Genomic DNA, 20480 nt, shown 5'->3' with positions numbered 1-20480 from the left:
TATCTCCCAGAGATAAGCAGGAAAATCCTTCAGATAGATACCTAGATTTAAGCCAAACATTGGCCATAGTCAACTAACCAAACCAGTATTACTTACTGCCCTGCTTATTCTACGGATTTAAGGTATCTGCTGTAATAAACAAAGCAGGAAAGACATCAAGGGCTTGCATGTGAGATTTCTTAATCTAAGGTTCTTAGTTGAGATTATTATTATTAGCCATTTCTAAAATGACAATCACGTGCCTTAGGTAAATTTAGAAGGACATCAAATCCTTCCACGAACAGACCCAGAATTATCATACCCAGAGGCAGATGAAGAATTTTCACTGGTGTTAAGTACCTAGGAAGAAAGCCCCTGTCAAGCCTGGTTAATACTGATAATCAGTGATTTGAAAGAACCGCATACTTTAGTGTGTGCCTATGTGTATCTGATGTCTTCTCTCTGCATACCATACTATTCATGACTGATTGTGGCTGAAAATGTCTTTCCATTATCAGAACCTTGAGCAAAAACACTTTGGAGGTTTAAATTTTGAAGACTGTTTTTAGTTTGGTCATGTTTAAGATATCGTTTTAGTAGATTTACCAGGATTTATCTGAGTTTACTAAACAATAGCTGTATAGAAATAATTTGATTTGTTCTCAACTGTCTGTCTCTGAGCCCCTAGAAACAGTTCATGCTCGCCTTGTATTTCAGAAATATGGGCTGTCTCCTGAAAACCAGGAGCTGTAGGTCTCCATCACTTAATTTTCATCAGACACCAAATATGTACTTTTCTTCATAAATCTGGGGAAGCAATTTAATTTGAAACTATAAATCTTAGGGAGCTGTTCTGCCTCAATTTTCCAGCTCAAAGAAGACCCATCCTTTCATTGACATGTTATAAATACAATGTTGTTTTTATTTCCTGGTTATAGTACTCCCTCAGCAAGGGAGCTTTCAGTAGGCCAGCAACAATAATCAGTACATTTGATTGGATTTTCTCTGGAGATAACTTCTGGCTGGAAAAAGTGGCAACGCTCTGTTCAAATGAGAACATCTGTTTCCTCCTTTGTAAGGAGAGGGGAAACACAGCATTGTGTCAGTAGTCAGGACCAAACTGTAATTAGGAAAGAGGAGGAAAACACAATTGTTTGGCAAAAATAGAAACAAACTTCGGTGGTTGATGAAAGATTTGTCTTTTTTTCCCCCAAATTCCTCTTACGCTTTAAAGGGCAGAAGGAACTGTTGTGTTTGCAGGACAAAATGACAGCCTTATCTCTATGCACAATGCTGGTCTTTAAATTATGACAAATAAGCAGAACTGAGGCTAATTTACATTCACTGTTGAAAGAAACTAGAAATACTGCTCCAGTAGCAGTAGCTACTAGCTAAATTCTCTATACCTGTGAAGGTAGCTTTGTGAGACAGCCTATCTTGTTTCAGACTTGCCCCATAGTTTTGCAACTGGAATGTGCCAGAGTCTGCATCATGCGTGCTTCACAGTGGCAGGGAGGTCTCTCACCTCTCAGTTACCACTTTGGGTAAAGGTTCTGGAGCTGGTCATAAAGAGAATATGCCAGTAACCCTTTAGGGGAGATCTCACTGTGCTGTGAATTGAACTAAGCAGAGGCTCTAAGAAGCTCAGATATTGAGGAAGAGCCATGAAGAACATGCATGCCATAGAAAGTCAGAGTGGGGACCCTTGACATATGTAGGTTGAAAGCTATTGTGCAAGGCTGAAGACTCTCAAGGCTGGAGGGAAGGGCCCACCATGTGAATTTGTTTCTAGGGAAAGGAAAACTGAGTTATTTCTCTCACACAATCCATTGTTATCTGAGATGATTGCACCCAGCATTTGGGAAGCCTCAGAGCCGGCTCCCAGACCTGTGCTATCCATATCATCTCTGCTCTTGCTTGTGTCAAACACTGGGAAAAAGGGTGCCAAATGCTTCCAAGCTGAATTTATGGCTGGGGAGGCCCCTGCTCAGAGGTCCTGTGAGGAATTCCCAGGCTGACAGGAAGGCTGATGGCCTTTGACACATTCCTTAGTTTCTTCTTTGGCATGCAAGTATGCTTGTGGGTGAGAGAAAGAGATAGCTGGGTTGGGGTCACCTCATCATTCTGCTCTTCATCTTCTGGAATTGGCGGCAGGTTGCTGTGAGATGTAAGGTACGCTGCAACCTCATGCAGATACTGTAAGGGGAGTCCTGTGGGCTCGCTGAATTCCTGGGATAACTGCTGAGAGCTCTGCACCTCGTGCTACAGATCACGCTGCCTGTCCTCTGAGAATGGGGAGGCATAGCTCTATGGTCTGCCAGACCAAGGCTGTGTGAGTTTCTCAAGTTACAGATGCCTCCCCACTCCTTTTATTTAGCCTTTACTTGCCCTTCTCAAGGTCTAATTTCATTCCACCAACGTGATAGGGAGGGCTGGAAGGACTGCATGGGAGTTTGGCTGTGCTGAGCATGCAACAGGAACAACTACTGCACGGAAGTCTGTGCTTACTCTCACTGAGACCATATATCCTGTGTCTCTAGCATCCCTACAGCTTCTGCAGACCAGTCCAACAGCTTACCAGATGAGTGCAACTTGTGTATTGTCACCTCGGTGTCCTGCACACCTCCTGCCCTCTGCTCCCTGCTGAAATGAGCATAGTGAGTGCATTTAAGAGACCAAGTCTTCTGTGAGGCCTGTAGAGTTATTTTGTTGAGAGTTATTTTGTTGAGTTACTCTGTTGAGAGTTACTTTGGATGTTTTCTACAGGGTACAGAAAGCCCTGTGCATAGTAGGCACAGCACTGTTAATTTTGATTCCCTTCAATTGAATTAACTTTTCTTGTTGCTGCCCTTGGACTGCTTGATCTCGTGAAGTCCCCATAGAATTTCATTTAGGTGGTTGAGGTGGACATGAGCTATAGGTCCTCTGCGGCTCAACTGATGAAGGGTCATGCAAGTGAAAATTGTTGCTGCTTCTTTCCTTTCCCAGCGTTGTGTTCTCTCCATGACAAGTTCAGCTTCCGCTGGCACAAGATCCACTTACAGGCTTTGAAACTGGATTCCCTGACTGGTGGTGACCCATGCAACATGCAATGGCTGGTGCAGCAGATTAGTTTACTGCTCACCTGTTTGCACATCAATTGCTCTGCCACTTGGAATGGAAACTGATGATGAATGTTTCTGAATGAAGCAGATTTCACTTTCGATAAAGAAAACAGGACTGCTGGTGAGTATCTGGCTTGGTTGTTTTGGAGTGAGAAATTTTAAGCCTCAAGTTACAATGCTGTGTGTTTTCACTTTTTTTGTTATATTGTTTAGGTTGATTAGGGGTAATACGAGAGTTTCGGTTTTGCTTGCAGGTTTTCCTTTTTCTTCTCTAGATAGCACTGAGACATCTAAGCACCTTCTTCCTTCATCACATGAATCTTTATTTCAAATGACCCAAAGCCCCACTTTGATTTGTAAGCAAACAGAATCCTATCTCTGAAAACAAGGCCACTGATGACAAAAATGTAGGCTTTAAAGATAAGAGACTTTTTTGTCACAGAGCAAAGTAACAATAATGGGCTTTTGATCATTTGAAGTACGCACTGACGCTATTACATGTGTTTATTGCCCACATGAGCCTGGGCAGAAATAAATCTTCCTATTGTAGATCAGAGCAGCTGACCGCTCCTAACAGTTACTTCCAAAATATTCTGATTTGTAGTCAATGGTGGTGAGACTACCTTTTGTTCTCCAAGGGCTTACACCGAAATCTGAATATATCATCAAATGAATGGAAACTCGAGGTGATGAGATTAAAAAATAAATAAATAAATCATGCCTCCCCCACCACCCACCTTAATTTTTTTTTTATAACCCTGAAGTTCAAGAGAGAAAACGAAGCTTGCATTAATGATTAGTCTTAGCAGTGATGTGGGTCTGGTTTGTGTATCAAATTGCTTAAACAACTTACATTTGAAGAACCACCAAATGTAAATGTGAATAAGGAAACGAGGAAAGTATTAGGCCCTGGATAGCCTGAGTTTACTTTTGGATCTATATGTGAGATAAGCTAATTGATTTCATATTGATAACATTTATCTCGAGTGTTCTTTCCCCACTACCTGTTGGGAGTGGTTGAACAAGAAACCAGTTCTCCTGCCTGCGCTGACTGCTCCAGCTGCTGGCATATCCGTGTGCTCCCCTGTGGTTCCTTACTGAGTATTTCACTCAATGTCCAGGAAATTTCTGTAATCGTGGTTTAGGCAGACAGATGCTTTCTTTGTAGAAGGTCAGTTTTTATTCATTTACTGCTTTAACTACCACCTACCCAGATAAAACGTCACCAATGTTCAGACAGCTCATCCACAGGAAACATGGTCAAGGAACAGTACTTGTTTATTTTCATGTTACTCATACTGCAGGAAATGACTGTGTCATTATTTGCACCTTTCTGCATGCTGAAGTCATGACCACTTTCACTGCTATGCTTTAATTTGCAGAATTTTAATATGAATCTCTCTTTTATTAATACTTAATCAGACTTACGTTGACCACAAGCCGAAGTTTGCTGAGTGGTCCTTTTTATCATGTAGGTTATACAACAACGTGGTAGGAGAAAATTTTAATTCCATAATGGATCAATGTTGGAGAACTCTGAGGGAGGGCTTCAGGAGCCAGTGCAGTCACGGCAGAGGAGCAACAAGGCTCTGCATCTGGAGGTGGCTCACCACACTCTTTAGTTCTATATATAAACCATATTTATAGCCACCAGACCTAGCTTGTCACTCTGTGTTCATTTTTTTTCATGTAGTACACAACCCAATTGTCTGGGTGCATCCAGTTCTTCACTTCTGGGCTAAGAAAGATAAAGGGAGTTGCTCTGGGGATGGGAGAAAGGTTTCAGTCTCTTGGGATGAGGGACAAATGATCCTGGCACTGAGTCAGTCCTGTGGCTGTGTCTTCTCAATGAGACAGGCTCTGATGGAGCAATGCAAAACCCTCACATCATCTTCCCTACTTTTTAGTGAGCCAGGGCACTCATGCTGCAGGCCAGACTTTTAAGATAGATACCAGTTGAGCACAGCAGATGAAAGACTCATCTGCTCAGCCACGTGTACATGGGTAAAATAAAACACACTGCTGTCACTGTCAACAAGGGTGATTTATCATTATGACCAAGACAGCCAGGAAAGTGTCTTTTCGTTTTCTTGGAAAACATACACTGCACTGCAACACTGGTGACTGCCAGAAGCAGTGCTTTTATTTGGCTTTTTGAAAGAGTTTTTGGGAGGTTTTTTGTTTTTTTCTTCCCCAAGAAAAGCTTATGCTTCACGATGAAGCAATGGTCTACTGAAGCTTTTGGCACACTGCAATCAATCATTGAGCTTACAGGTTTAATAGTGTTTCATAGAAGCTCTTGAGCAACAGAGGAGGTAGCTGCGTGTGCAAGTTGATGAGCTCTTCCGTTTGGGTTTGTCCAACTCTTCCTGGACCTCTTTTTTCCAAACCCCAAACTCTCTGCAGAATGCTATGCCAAGGTTGCCATCAATGCAAGAAACTGGACTGTATTTTAGTGTTATGTAGTGTGAAAACTGTTGCAGTCTTCACTTCCCAGAACTACCACCTAAACCATGTACAAGTAGGATTAAGTAGCTCAAGAGCTGTACATAAAACAAGCTGCATGTGTACTGAACAGCTTAAAAGCTGCTGTATGCTACAGCTATAACTATGTCTGTTTCTGGCATGAGACCAGCTAATAATGCAAAATGGTTTTCTTACCTGTTGATGCAAGGAATAAGACAATTCAGGTCATAGTTGAGAAAGAAGGAATGATCATCTAGCAGTATTAGAAATAAATGCTTATTTTTGGAAAGTTGCCTGTCTATACTCAAGCCATATTTCATTCAAGCTAACGCAAGGAAACCTTGTTTGCTATGTTCTACAGGTACTGTGAAAAGAAAAAAAGTAGATAATAAGAACTTCATGCTCCAGTGGGATTTAACATCAAACAACGGCTGAACACTAAGAGAGGAAAAAACGCTGCCTTCTTCCAAGCTGAACAAACAGTTCTGTCTCTGCTCTGCAGGTATGTAGCACACCATATTTCAGTGTGGGTAAATTGAGTTCTTCTTGCAAACTACAAAAATCTTGGATCTTTATAACATGGACCACCATTATACTAGAAATGTCACCAATTAATTTATTTGTCACAAATAAAAACAATAAATATTTCATAACTTACTCTGCAGCTTTCTATAAAATATACACCTAATTTTAATATTCTCAAAAGTTAGTTCTGGGCTATACATTTATAGACAAAATATATAAAGTATTTTTTAACAGTCATTTTACCCTTTACTGATGTAGACTGTACAGAAATGCTCACTGATCTGTAATAAATTACTAAAGAAAATTCAGTGATTCCGTTAAAACACACCTGAAGATAAACAATTTACTTCTGTTTATTTAGTGAATAGCAATTGTCTACAAAAATAGTTTCCTCCCTATTCAACAGCTACATTTTGGCCACTATAATGAGTGGTCATGTGCGATCTGAAGGACCTCTGCAAAGTTTTCCTCAAGATCATCAAGTTCCTTGTTGGCTTCCAAATCACTGTCACAAGTAATCAAGTTTAGAGTTTCCTCACATGAGGGTGAAGCATCTGGGTCTTCAGATTTCACACAAACATGAGACTCTGTTTCAGCATTCATCATTTCATCAATATCTTCTGAAAAGTCACCCTTGCTCTCTGTCTTCTTTGAATTTTCACTGCATAGTGGCACTTCACATGTGCTTGGTTCCTTTAATAATAAATCCAGGGTCTTAAAGAACTCTTCACTTCTGGTAGCTTTTCCTTGCCTCCGACTTCTACTGGAAAACTCAAGCTGTTCCATCATATTAAACTTTCCCAGATCCAGCAACTCAAAGGCTTCCCAGCCTGCACGGATTTGCTCTGCACCACTGCCTGGGCTGCAGCCAAGGTCTGCTTTAAGCACATCCAACAGGTGCCGCATTTTGCTCTAGGGTGTGAAGAAAGAAAGGGTGACACCTCTGAAGTCCATAGTGCTTATCTGCCCAGAACTCAGGGCCTCATTCTGACTAAAGAAATCAAGGCTGCTTGCAACTGAGTGACTAAATTATACAGCAAGAGTCACCAAACTGAGTTGACTACTGTCCCTTTTTTGTGACTATGCCTTACTCCTGGTAGATCAGAAGTCTGCAAATATCTTATAAAGAAAGATGCTCCCCACTGATTATTATGGTTACATACCCAAGAAAATGTACCAGTACCTTTCCACTGTACTTTGGAAATGTGGAAAGTGAGAATATTACAGAGGCAGTACCTACCTCATCCAAACGGTTCTTATATTCTTCTATATGACACTCGAACAATTGCTCCAGAACTCTGCAAATAAAAATAATTAAAATCAGGTAACACAAACAAATCATGTTTTAACAAACCCAGTTCTTGATTTTTATTTCTTAGCTGAAGAGGACCATTAAGATTGTTTTAATTAAGCTCTGTCACAAAGAGGGCTACTTGGGGCCTTTATTCTACAGGTAAGTAAAGAATCTGGGAGTAATGCTCACATCCATGCATTGAATCATTACTTATTGTTTAATTATTAAAAAAAAAAATACGACTTCATAACTAGGGAACCCTTATCTGAAACAGTGTGTAATCCTTACAATGCATATTGAAGGCTGAATTCATACTGGAACAGGAATGAGGACAGAAAGGCAGTGAAGGAAGTACTGTATCAAAGATTAATAACTTTGTTTATTTAGCAAAACAGATCTTGCAAAGTAAAATTATTTTTTCTTAGCATTGTTCCACATAGATCAGTTTCTAATAGAGGCTGCATCTCATGTTACATTGCAGTAGACTGCAGTAGATGACCTGCAGCTCTTTCCCAGTCCTCTTTTCTTATATAAAGCAAGAATCAAAAGGAAATAAAACAAGCAAGGGGTAACTGGGTATTTATATATTCTTAAAAGGCAATGAAATGTATACTGACACAGCATTACAAATTTTAAAATAGGCATAATCTACCTGTTAGAAAACAGCCCAATGTTAAGAATTTCATTTGTTACATCTTCAATGAAAGTTAAATACAAATGGTCATCTTCTTCCCTGGAGGAAGAACAGAAAGCTCAATGTTAAATGGTTAAAAATACAGACACCTACCTGTCTGTAAGAACAGAAGAATGAAGACTGTCATTTTGGTTCCCTCTATGAAGAATGACTATAGTTGATCTATATTACATGTTTAAAGTTAGAAAAGAACCAGACTATCTAAAGCACAAAGATATCGGACCACTTTCCTGAGGTCATGAGAGATCACTGACCATCTCTTTCTGAATATAACTCAAATCTCTGTTACTTCTCATCAAATCTCAGAGCAGAAATTTGGTAAGAATTTACCTCAACACCACATTCTAATCTTTCTAATTTCTAATTTGCTCCAGACAGATTTTAGTCCAAAAAAAGAACTGAAAATGTTTAAAGTTTAGCCACTGGATAGTAGCAATCTATCTTAACTCCAAAGTTATAGGGAATTTTTTCAGATTTGGATTGACATGGAAGTTGTTAACTATTACATATAAATTTGTATCAGTTTTACTGTAGATTGTGAACGAGTTTATTCCAAGTCCTTATTTATTGTTTCATCAGTTTTGAGGGCTTCTGGTTTATTGTTCCAAACTAGAAGAAAAATGGTGTAAATATACTTACACAGCCTCGATATTCATCCTCGCTGAAGGCTGCTCAGCATATAACGATGCCTCTCTAATCATAAAAATCAGAGGGTAAGAAACAGCAAAGAGCAATATTATGAAAACCCTGCATAGCACCTTGCATTTCATGCTCTTCTGGAGTCATCTCCCTCTCCTGTCCCCCTACTCCTTGGAGGAAAAAAAAACACACACCAGCAGTTCTGAAACCCTACTCCAATAGCAAAATTGTCTGCCTACCTTGAAGCCTGAAAGGCAATGGTTTAAGAGTATTACAGCACCTCACTACATGCAGTTTTCTGACTGATAACTCAAGAAGAGGTATTCATTATCCATAAAAAGTGCTTTTGCCTTAACATGATCTGTTATTTAATTGAGTAAGGCTCCCTGTGTCATTTGCCACATAGTAGATTTCAGGAAGGATGAATGCCCAAGTGATAATCTTTGGCACAGGTCTATAAATGAACTCTGACAGACATATCTTAAATATACCACATGGAGTTTGCAAATCATCAATTGAAAAAAAGGAGTTTATAGACTAAGTAACTTAATACCCGAATTACTAAAACAGATATTTGTTTTTATTAACTATCAGTGTAACAGCTGTTATTAAAATACCTAACCCATTAGATTCCTATGGAAAGGCCACAGAGCATATCAGCAAGTAAAGCATGATTCTAAACTATTCTCCAGAAATAAGGAGAATGAGCTAGGAGCCCATGGCCCAGGGCTTGATTTTCAACCCTGTTCTTGTATTTTAGACAATATTCTAATGTTCAGTGTTACAGTTTCAGAAAAAGATGTGGAAAATACCTCTGGCCTGGAACTTTAGCATATCTTAGAATGGAAAGCCTAGATTTCTGGAGACTCATTTTCCTGAAAGGTATGCCAATACTGTATGTAGCTGATGTATAGCTACAGTACATTAAATACATAGTTTATAAGCTCACAGTTATATACAGAACTAAAGTTGTATTAAATTCTCATTAGTCTAGTTTCTTAAAAAAAAACAAAACACAAAAACAACCCCAAACAAGAAACATCACACGTATTTCAGAAGTCTCTTATTTGCCTTTACAGTGGAACTTCATCAAAAGAAAACTAAATCGTTAAGTTGGAAAAGGCCATCCATCTAAAACTAACAAGTTCCGTAAGTGATGGCTTACTGGCCTAAGAAGAAGTTGTACTGAAAGCCAAAAAGAATACTTCAACTATTTCTTCCTGCTGTAAATTAGGTACCTTAGAAAGGAGTATGGAAAAGCAGCTATTCCTCTCTCAGGCTCATCCATATTGTATATTTTATCTTCAGTCTAGAATGCAGAAGTAAAATATGTATTATCAGTGAAAATACATAGTAAATTATATCAATAACGAGCACTCAGCTACTGAGATTATATATTTGCAACCATCTGTGACTGCAATGTAAAATATTAGGGAGCAGATAGAACCTGAAGTGGTATAATTTTTCAGTAAAAAATTCCAGATGCATTAAGCACAACTGAAAGAAAACAACAGCAAGGAAAGCATTTCTGCCTACTGGTTCAGATGTTTCCTAAGAGGAAGGGACTCCTTAGTTCTAATTCTTCTGTCTCAGGCTTTATGTATATGTTAACCAATGCAAAATAAAGAAAAAATTTTCTCCTCCATCTAACTAACTTATCTTAGAATAGCAAAGAAAACAAAACCTTATTCAGTTGTATACTGCTGTGCCAGAGATGAATTATACACTCCAAAGTGATAGTGAAGGGTGGGGAAAAAGTATCTAGATGACTGACAGATGATGATTGTATTACCTTCACTGTCATCTTCCGCTGCTCAGTCATAACTTTTCTCTCAGATGCTTTATCTGTATTTGGAACGCTGCAAAATTTAGAGATGTATTAGATCTCTAAGGCGGCTACTTTCAAGGTAAGCAGAACATGAATACCAGTGCCACCCACTGTTGAAATTCAGACATTCCGCTCCCATGAATTTGAAAGGGACCTAGTACTAAAATGCTTGAGCAGTTTAGAAAGTTTTACCATGTGAATGGAAGTCTGGCAGAAATAAAAAGATAGTTAAGTCTGAACACTAACCCTAACCAAACAGAAGTGTTCCAAATCCATTTTTTGACTGTATATTTACAGAGGATAAATTAAAATATCCACAATTATTGTTCCAATTTGAGAATATAGATGATCCTTTATATTAAAAGTACAGCAGTATGACCCATGCGACCCACAGCCATAACATTTTTGCAATGTGGACTAAAAGTTATACTTATTCCAATTTTAAGAAACTCCTACTTTGTGCTCAGACAAAAAGTGAGACATGCAGGCACAAAGGACACAAGGTTCATCTTTAGAAGTAGTAACAGTAATAAAAACTAAAACAAAACTTATTTGCTAAGCAGAAGTTCAGTGTAAGAGAAGGACATGAGTATACTTCATATAGGATATATCTGAAGGCATTTAAATTAAAATGATTAAAAGGCAGTGAAGAACTGCATTCAAGAAAAAAAAAACAGTTTCTTAGCATGATGTGCTAATTAATGAATTGGAAGGTATGAGACTATGAGGACAACAGGAGGGGAAGATGCACATACTTACTGCAGTTAATTCTTTAGAAGACAAAAAGCATAAATATACTCCATACAGAACAGTAAATAGTATAGTAGCAGGTAGCAAAATTCCACAGTGGCAAAACAAAGTTTTAATCTCTGTACCTGATCACATCAGTCTGCGTTTCAACTTCCACATTCTGCTTGCAGTGCTTCTTCCTTTGCCTTTGAGCAGCAGTGTAATACCTATACCCAAGCAGGGCAGATTTAGCATCTGATATTAAGGTGCGTGGAGTAAAAGGTTTCTGGCTATTGGTAAACAATTCTGCGTGCCTGTCCAGAAGATCCCCACTGTATGTTGTGGAGCTCCTTTCCTGACGCCTCTGAGAATGACTGATGCTCACAAAGCTATCAGAGGAGCAACGGCTTGAAACTCCGGAGCGTTTTCTTGGTGTGCTTGACATACTGACACTCGAGTTTGAGTAAGATGCATTAGATCTATTCCGAGAATGTTTTCTGGCACGTTTCACCGGACTGGAGTGAAGCAAGCCAAGCTCACCATAAGGTGAGAGTGCTCTTGACAGGTATGGTGTGTGCTCAGCACAGGAGAACAGATTGTCTTTATCTTCTACTTCCAAGGGACTCTAGAAAAAAATTAAACCAAGATTTGATTGCTTTGCAAGTTACCAGCTTTGTTCAAGTTGATACCCCAGCTATTTTTGCTACCAACTCAGAGGTATTTTTGACCTAAAATGAAACTGGTTTCAGAGCAGCTCCAGTGCTAACAAGTATTAACACCTTGATGTGAAAAGATTGATGTTATCTTATTTTAGACCAAAGCCACACAAGATTTTTAGAAGTCAAGAAGCTAATAATCACTGAATTGAGAGAAATGATTTTATCTGGGTACTCTTGTTGGTTCTGCCCAGACAAAATAAGGTAAATAGACATTATCCAGTTATCCTGACGCCACCATCTAGATTCTTTTCACGTGTCTATTTGCTGCCTCCCTCTCCAAATCCTATTAGATTCAAAATTTATCACGTAGCAGCTATCTTTATAAAATATACATTCTGCAAGGAGCACCACTCACTGATTCATCTTAGATGAACAAGGAAACAACTGTACTGTGGTTTAAGATACAGAGTAAGGAAACTGCAGCTAGCTGCTTATTCCCTGTGTAACCCTTTTCTTCTACCTGCACATCTTTGGTAGAGCTGCAAAAAATTTTCCAACAATTTAAATTTTGGTTGTGTTGATTCTTATGAGAAACACTGTGCTAATAGCAGAGACAAGAACCCTGCATTGGATGACACCCACAAGGATCATCGAGTCCAATTCCTGACTACACATGGGACTACCCCAAAATCAAACCCTATGTCTGAGAGCATCCAAATGCTCAATTATCTCTGGCAGCTTGGTGCTGTGTCTACTGCCCTGAAGAGACTGTTCCAGTGCCCAACCACCCCCTGGTAAAGAACCAAACTGGCCCTCCCCTGACACAGCTCCATGCCATTTCCTTGGGTCCTGTCACTGTCACCAGAGAGCAGAGCTCAGCACTGCTCCACTGCTCCCCTGCGAGGAGCTGCAGGCTTCCATGAGGTCTCTCCTGAGCCTGCTCTGCTCTGGGCTGAACAAAGCTCAGTTGCCCTCACAGCTTTTGCCCACCAGATACTACACCATCTTTGTAGTCCTACTTTAGATTCTCTTTAATAGTTTTGTCTTTCTTATACTGTGGAGCCCAAAACTGCACAGTGCTTGAGGTGAGGCTGCAAAATGCAGACCCGAGTGTGACACATCTTAAGGTTATACCATGCAAGCCATATAATACAAGACAAAATAACAGCTAGAATCGAATAACATCCGACAAAGCCCAATTCAAAACCAACAACTACAAAATCGATTCAGTTCATATCTAATTAAACAGCCAGATATTACTGTTCCTTACATTCAGTTTGCATAGCTACACAGCAACTGCTTCAGTAAATTCTGCAAGATTTAAATGGATGTATACAAATAGAGATGCTTCTTTTGAGAATTCAATTTCTAAGGCCAATTAGAGAACACATTTCTAACGGACCTAAAGTTCAAGTTCAGAGAGGCTAATACAGAAATTAACTTGCTGATATACCTCCTCTCTGAACAAATAATAGGAATTTTGCAAGATAATCAATAGCTACTGTGAGACTTCTGAAGCCTCCTACTTTGAGGATGTAGGTGTGCTGTGGGAAAAGGAAAGACACTTAGAAATCCTTGCATATTTGTTATAAATTCAGGACACTGTAGCCTGGTAACATAAATTAGAGTAATGTATGGTAGATTAACCTGTGTAATGTATGGTGATTGTAAATGCACAGAATTTCTATTCTACCATTCAATTTCTACGATAAAGCTTCTAAGAACACCGAAGTAATGACTTTTACTGTGAAAATGTTGGATTTTCTCATAAATGCTACTGTTAATGCTTTGAATCTACACTATTCCAGTTCTTACTTTTTAGAACTGCTTTGTATTTTAAATTAAAACTCAAGATGATCAATATACACTTTACAGTATGCAGTAAATGCTTCTTAAAAGGAATATTCAAAAATGTAGTTAATCATAAAAATTAAATCAGAACACGCTGCTATCATGCTGTATATTTCCTTCACAATTCCACACAACTCCCTCCCAAATATCTATTTAAATTTTACTGGAACTATCTATCTGTTCCAGTACGCCAGAATTTGCACAACCACTGATGCAAAGAGGCGATTTTATTTTTAGTTAGCTGAGCAAAAAAAGCCCTTCTTGATGGCGTCTCACATTTGCCAACATAATTTTACCACTACAGCACAATTAAATGCTGAACTGATAACATGCAGTAACAATGCCAAACAAACGCCTGTGTTAGCAAGCAGCACAATATAGGCTTACCAGATTGTTTGCATATAAAATAGTTGCAGTGGAAGCTCAGCCATATAGAAAACAGGTAAGACTGGAAAGTTCCAAAATCCACCTATATAGATATTTATTTTGAAAAATTAATTCCACACCTTTCCATATGTATTATAAACAGCTTATTTGGGTTGTACACTTTTTACTCTCAGTGACTGGAGCTGCAAAATAGATCAGACCGTAGAAGCATTTGTTAACACAGGATGATGACTGCTGCTTCATCATATAAGAAAAAAAAAACAGCTAAAAAACAAAATGAAACATACTAATGAGAACTACTACTCATGAAAGCCACATGATCTGTTATGTGGATCTAGTTGAGCTGATCCTAAAACAAGACAAAAGGATAGGGTAAACATGGCAATATAATATAAGCTTTCCTTATTTTTGAGGAAGTTTAGGAAATTCTTTTCTTCTCCTAAAATGTCATGCAGAACAGATGCAGTGACTAGCTAGTAGATCCACAAACCCTACCTGTATTTGTGTCAATCTTGAGTTATATTCTTTCAAGTTCTGAGAAAGATAATGTATTTTGAACCCCTTATCCCAGGCTAAACCTTTATTGCTCAAACAGGAAGGGAATAAAGACTCTGGATATACAGAGAAACAGTATCAGGAACAAGGAGCTATGCTGCTGACTTCAAAAAGATTTGAAGGAATGCAGGATAGTGCTGCTCGTCTGTAATTTGTCAATGTTTTAGAAAAGTCAATTGTAAGTATGTTAATCTACCATCATAGCTCATACTTTATCAGCTGTATTGTCAAGATACAGAAATTGCAATTTGGTAATAAATGAATATCTGATTCTTTTAACTTGACATACCTCAAATTGTAAGCCACTAATATTGCTGTAAGTCAGCTGAATTCCTGCTCTCCGCTCCTCAGACAGAGTAAATGGTCTCATTTATTAAGCGACTAACTTTCTTAACCTTCTTTACATTTGCTAGTCTCACAAACCCGCTTGTATATCACCTGTTCCTTTCCTTATACACTTTGATATTTACTTAAAGATTGAGAAAATGAAGAGAGAAAATTCACACAAACCCAGGAACAGGAAAGATCTGAATGAATATAATCAGTGTGCATACTGGCATCAATAATAACCATTTTTCTCATTCTAAACTACATTCCTGTTACATTTTCTACGTGTATGTGAATGTATTATTGAGTTGTATAATGCGATACATTACTGCTTCCATCAAGAAGCCTGATGTTATTAAGAGGGGAAATTACTGAATGTGCGTATGGAAACACATCTATTCAAACAACCAATATGGGAGGTGGTTGCCGTTATGAAGCCAGAAAGGAAATAGCACAGAACATTGAATGTAGGATATAGAATGTATTGAACATTCCTGATGAAAACATCTGATGATATTCAGAAGGTTCTTCTGTTCTCTTTTAGCTGTTCACATATGTCATTCTGACAAGAACTAATTCAAGCATGATACCTCTTCAGACTCATCATAACAGTATAATAAATCTTTAAACACAAAGCATTTGAGTAGGTAACTCACATAGCCATGCATGTGCACTGCATAAAAAATTAATAGATATTATAAACTGTTAATGGTGTTTCCTAATCTATTTTTTATACTCAGAAGCATATAAGAGGTCATACCTGTCATTCTTAAGAAATCAAAGTCTCAAAAATCAGACTGAAAGGTATCTTGAAATATGAAGCAGTCCTTAGCACTCCAAAGGCAGTTACGACTCCATTTAAAATGGCTAAAATCCCTTCAATTGACATTTGGCATGGAGTAATTTCTTTTAAAAATACTTAGCAGTCAGAAATGCCTATTAATGTCATGGAATATGAAACAGCAGGTCTTGCTCAAATCAGTTCTTTTGCTCATGGGAAACTCATTTCAGGTTTTCTTGCTTCATAATTAAGTCATATTGAGCTTCACAGTTTCACTCACTGAACATGACATTTTCCAGACTGCATCAAAAAGCCCCTTCTGTTGTAAGAAAATCACTTCAAGTAATTAACTTAAGACTGAGTGTATGTACTTAATTTAGTGGTAGATAAATGGCTGGATGCCCACAGGTGTGCTGCTTATTCATCCTCAAGATTTGGAGACTTTAAATACTCACTTAAAATTCTCTATTTGCAAAGACACACAAAAAAACCCAAAGTTATCAGCTCTTTCAGCACCCAAATCTGTAGCTTATCATACTGTTTTGAAAAACCTTCACACCTGGTGTCAACCATCAACATTATGTAGCATGGAAAGAGAAAAGAGAAGTAAAGCAGTCTCCTGTACATCATATGCTTTCCTTGCTCCTCTGTTTGACTGTGAGAGAAATGACTGTCTTTGAAGCATCTTAATTGTGAGTGAACCCATCAAAGGCTGCTCCATTGTGTGTTTTGAAAATCAGCTGGCTCCTTAGCTTCTCACACTTGGGTCTTTGCTAAAAGCACAGAAATGCATGATGCAGAACAACCATCTATCTCACTTTAGCCCACATGTCAACTTAGTGATCTAAATACTCTCCTTTAAAGATTATCTATGATTTTAATAAAACTCGGTAATGAAACTTAGGTCACCACAACAGAAATAACTTCCTCAGTTAACTTCATGACACTGTAGATTCTCATACTACATTAACTTTACATTTATAACTAGTTATTAAACGAAGAATTTACTGTTCTTATGCATTCAAACCCTTGCATAAAACAGTGAAAAAGATGACTCGTCAAATTCAAGGCACGTTATAGATATGCAGTTTCATGCTCAGTTCAGTGTATAATAAAATACATTGATTAAATCACATCGACAGTTATAAATTTCTTATTATCTCTATGTCTTAGAGGAATAATTTTTAATTCTCTCTGCTTTTACCATGCACAAAGCATAGGCTCAATTTAAAACAGTTTCTCTGTTCTAGTACAACATTAAATAATAATAAATGCAACTATGGAAAAAAATGAAGAATAATGAAATAAAGGCAGCAGACTTATCAGAAAGCATAAAAAGTGATTTGTAATGAAAATTGAAAGTCAGGTGTGTAAATCAAAACTGACTAGCCCTAGAATCTATTCAGACGTTGACCTGGTCAGAGCTGTAAGTTTTACTGCAAGTATGTTACTCTTAACTCAATAAATGTAAGAGTCATGTTTTATTAGTCAATACATTATGCATTACAAAAGTCACATCTCTAACTTTTGTATTCTCACATTTAAATATAGTGTTGGCAAAGCCTGGAAAGCTCTACTTGTCACTTTTTTCCACCAGCTACTGGTGCTTCTACTTTTTGCCATGACCTCCAACTACCTCCAAGATTCACTGTTTCAGTTTTTTTTCCTGTATCATTCCAACTCAGGCATATCCTAATTTAACAACACAATTTTCATGTAGTTCCACAAATGAATGATGTATAATTATCTTAGTTTCCTAGTGGCAACAGATAATTTAGTAGTATGATTAATAAATGGCAAAAACTCTCTACATTATCATTGGTATCCTTAGAATTTGTTTTCTAAGTATCACCTATTTATATATTCTGATAGCTGGAGAAATACAATGAGAATGGCTAAGTTATCCTAACAGCGCATTAGAAAACATCTAATCCTTAAAGAGGAAGAATCCTTCCTTGGTGTATAAACAAGCATAGGAAAACAATGCAAATTTTGTCAAATCAAGTTGAAGGTTAAATATGGACTACTCTATTTTTTCTACTGAAAATGAGGCCAATTACTCCCTCTGCTTACCCTACCACCAGAAGACCATCTTACAGATTTTTACTTCTCAAAAACCCTACAGAAGCAAAAACAAACAAACAAACAAACACAAAAAAAAAACAAAAAACAAAAACAAAAAAACCCCTCAAACCCATTATATCAAAAAACTTATTTTTTAGGTGCTGTTAAACACTAATTTGGCAAGTCCACACAAAAGTCACTCATAAAATATATATTTCTATTGATATTCTAATTGAAATATTCAAGTTCAGACTCAGATTTTTTTTTGTTGATTTACATCCTGAGGCTAGCAGACATAAGGAAAACTGCAGTTACTCTTGGCATGATAAAAACTACACTTTCAGGACAATTTTTGATGGGAAAGCATCTGTAATTAGTTACTAGAACTGGGAAATTATTGTAGGAAGACTTCGTTTGGAAGTGGTAATAGCAAAGGGAGAGTGACAATCTCATAATGATGTATTAAAGACCACACTTACAACCTTTTGCTAAATAAATTCTCATTTCTAAGCAATTAGAGGTTTTAAGCCCCCTTTACTTGTTTTGGTTGTAAAATAATTAAAGGAATTTACCTACCACCCAGTATGAAGCAAATAGTGCAGAAGGACAAAAATATTATCAAAAGATAACACCTGGATTTTAAATATGACACTTCCCCTCTTTTCTTACTCATGCCTGTGATTTCATCCATAACTAAGAGCCATGTACTGAATTTCAGAGCATTATGTCTCACTACAATGAGGTCATACTCAGACTGCCCACTGCCAAAAACAAACAAAAAAGTCACACAAGAAAACTACTGATGAGTTTCCTGTTCTACTTAGAAATGTACGTTACATATGCTCAAAACAATATACGAATGACGTACTTGGCACCAAAATCAACAGTTAAAAAGCATTCTTTTTTTTTTTTTTTAAGTTGCAAATTGCTCTTGTACAGTAATGAATTATATAGTTTGTTAGGCTACTTATTATTTGGAAACACACACCATGTATCTGGGTGAAATGCCAGTCAAAATAATTGAACCTATATATATATATAGACAGAAAAGCATCTTCGCTCATTTGGATGGCTTAAATACTATTTTCAATTTCAGTGACAGAAAGAAGATGTGGGGATTTGACCTGAGATGATACAGAAAGAATTCAAGAGTAACTACAATTTGGATTTACCACAGGCATGTTTTATATCCATACCTGCCAGCTTTGTCAGGAGGCTGAAACAGGTTTGGGGGCATACCAGGAAGACAGTTGTTTTATCTTCTGTTGTTAGAAATATGCTAGTCCTCCTTCTAGAACTACTGCTGCACTGGTGATCAGCTGTTACTAGGGGAAGCAAGCCAATTATGATATCTACTAAACAAAATTAAAATATCTACCTTTCCAAAAGATGTTGACAGCAGCCTTCCACTCTCTCTTGAGCTGGATCGTGAGGCACTTTTGCCCACACTCATTTCTTTTTCATACCTGGCTATCTTCTTTTTCAGATTCTCTCTTCTCTGCTGGTCAGCAACTTAGGAAAGAGACAAAGTTGGTCAGATCCAATCTGAAATCTTATTCTCTTTTTGTCCTAAGAGATTTGAAAATATCAAAGGGTTTCCCAGATGCTCAGCAAAGCAAGACCACAAAAGCAGGTTCCACTCAGGAATTATGAAAAATTACCTCTATTTTTAGAAGAAAATTAATATTAGAGTATGCTAGTAGCTGAAGCTTCTCTTGCGAATTCTCAGATCTCACAAGTAGCACAAGATTGTGCACTAATTCCAAGACCAGTAATGCTATCAGAACATCCTGCTTGAAAACTCACAAGTTTGCTCTTAAACTTTTATGGATAAATCTCCTGTAACTGTACTCTCATCCAATATTTCAGCAAGAAACAACATGTTTGCTGGTTAGCAAAATTGCAATATACAAAAACCCATGTTCAACCTATGGAAAAATAATCTCTCAAGTACATAAATCCTCTGCAAAATAGTACATTCATGTCAAGAGTACAAACAATGAAGGCTAACTGTGTGAAGGGGACACTGCTTGATCAGGAGGAAAAACTGTTATTGGGTATGATTTCTATGTTTGCTATCACCTACATCTGTTATCTTAGATAGTACAAGGTTTTTTTTATATTATGAGCACCTAGGTGCCAAAGATGACAAAGTTCACAAAATTTAAAAATCCAGCTAAAACTGATCAAAAACATGAATAATTTCACTCTCAAACATGAATTAAGGCTTTATACAAATAAGTATACTTTGGAAGTCTGTATACACAACGGGACCTGCTTAAATCTTGACTACAATTCTCATTCCTTTAATACAGACTCAGATATATCAGAGAATTGTAGGAGTTGAAAGGGACCTCAAGAATTGAATCCAACCCCCCTTCTAAAGCAGGTTCCCTACAATAGGTCATATTCAAGACCCATCTGGACATCTACCCGTATCTCCAGAGGAGACTCCACAACCTCTATGGGCAGCCAGTTCCAGTGCTCCATCACCCTTACTGTAAAGTTCTTCTGCATGTTTGTATGGAACTTCCTACATTCAAGTTTTCAGCCATTACTCTTTGTCCAATCGCTACACACCACCAAGAAGCACCCGGC

At 37.7% G+C, this 20480-nt stretch overlaps 1 protein-coding gene and 1 long non-coding RNA gene across 5 annotated transcripts in view; one reads left to right on the top strand and one right to left on the bottom strand.

Annotated features, from left to right (window-relative positions):
• Nucleotides 1-5912: 5912 nt before the first annotated feature.
• The window catches only part of LOC121110925, a 28327-nt gene continuing 13759 nt past the window's right edge, over nt 5913-20480 (top strand). Inside the window, exons 1-2 of the long non-coding RNA XR_005860282.2 lie at nt 5913-6051; nt 7454-7527. This is a non-coding gene — a long non-coding RNA (uncharacterized LOC121110925). The remainder of the gene's footprint in view (nt 6052-7453; nt 7528-20480) is intronic.
• The window catches only part of SPATA7 (spermatogenesis associated 7), a 34750-nt gene continuing 20412 nt past the window's right edge, over nt 6143-20480 (bottom strand). For 2 of the 4 annotated variants that reach the window (XM_004941852.5, XM_040701566.2), the window contains exons 5-13: nt 19261-19394; nt 11573-11883; nt 11405-11485; nt 10494-10560; nt 9940-10010; nt 8702-8755; nt 8021-8101; nt 7315-7372; nt 6143-6986 (exon numbers count right to left, since the gene is read on the bottom strand). In XM_004941852.5, coding sequence (XP_004941909.2) covers nt 6495-6986; nt 7315-7372; nt 8021-8101; nt 8702-8755; nt 9940-10010; nt 10494-10560; nt 11405-11485; nt 11573-11883; nt 19261-19394 — 1349 coding nt within the window. In that variant the 3' untranslated portion in view covers nt 6143-6494. Of the gene's footprint in view, nt 6987-7314; nt 7373-8020; nt 8102-8701; nt 8756-9939; nt 10011-10493; nt 10561-11404; nt 11884-19260; nt 19395-20480 lie in introns of all 4 variants that reach the window. The other 2 variants (XM_421307.8, XM_040701565.2) reach the window with 1 other exon arrangement.

The sequence above is a fragment of the Gallus gallus genome, chromosome 5 (genome assembly GCF_016699485.2).
Source record: "Gallus gallus isolate bGalGal1 chromosome 5, bGalGal1.mat.broiler.GRCg7b, whole genome shotgun sequence".
Lineage (NCBI taxonomy): Eukaryota > Metazoa > Chordata > Aves > Galliformes > Phasianidae > Gallus > Gallus gallus.
This window is presented reverse-complemented; position numbering and strand designations above follow the sequence as displayed.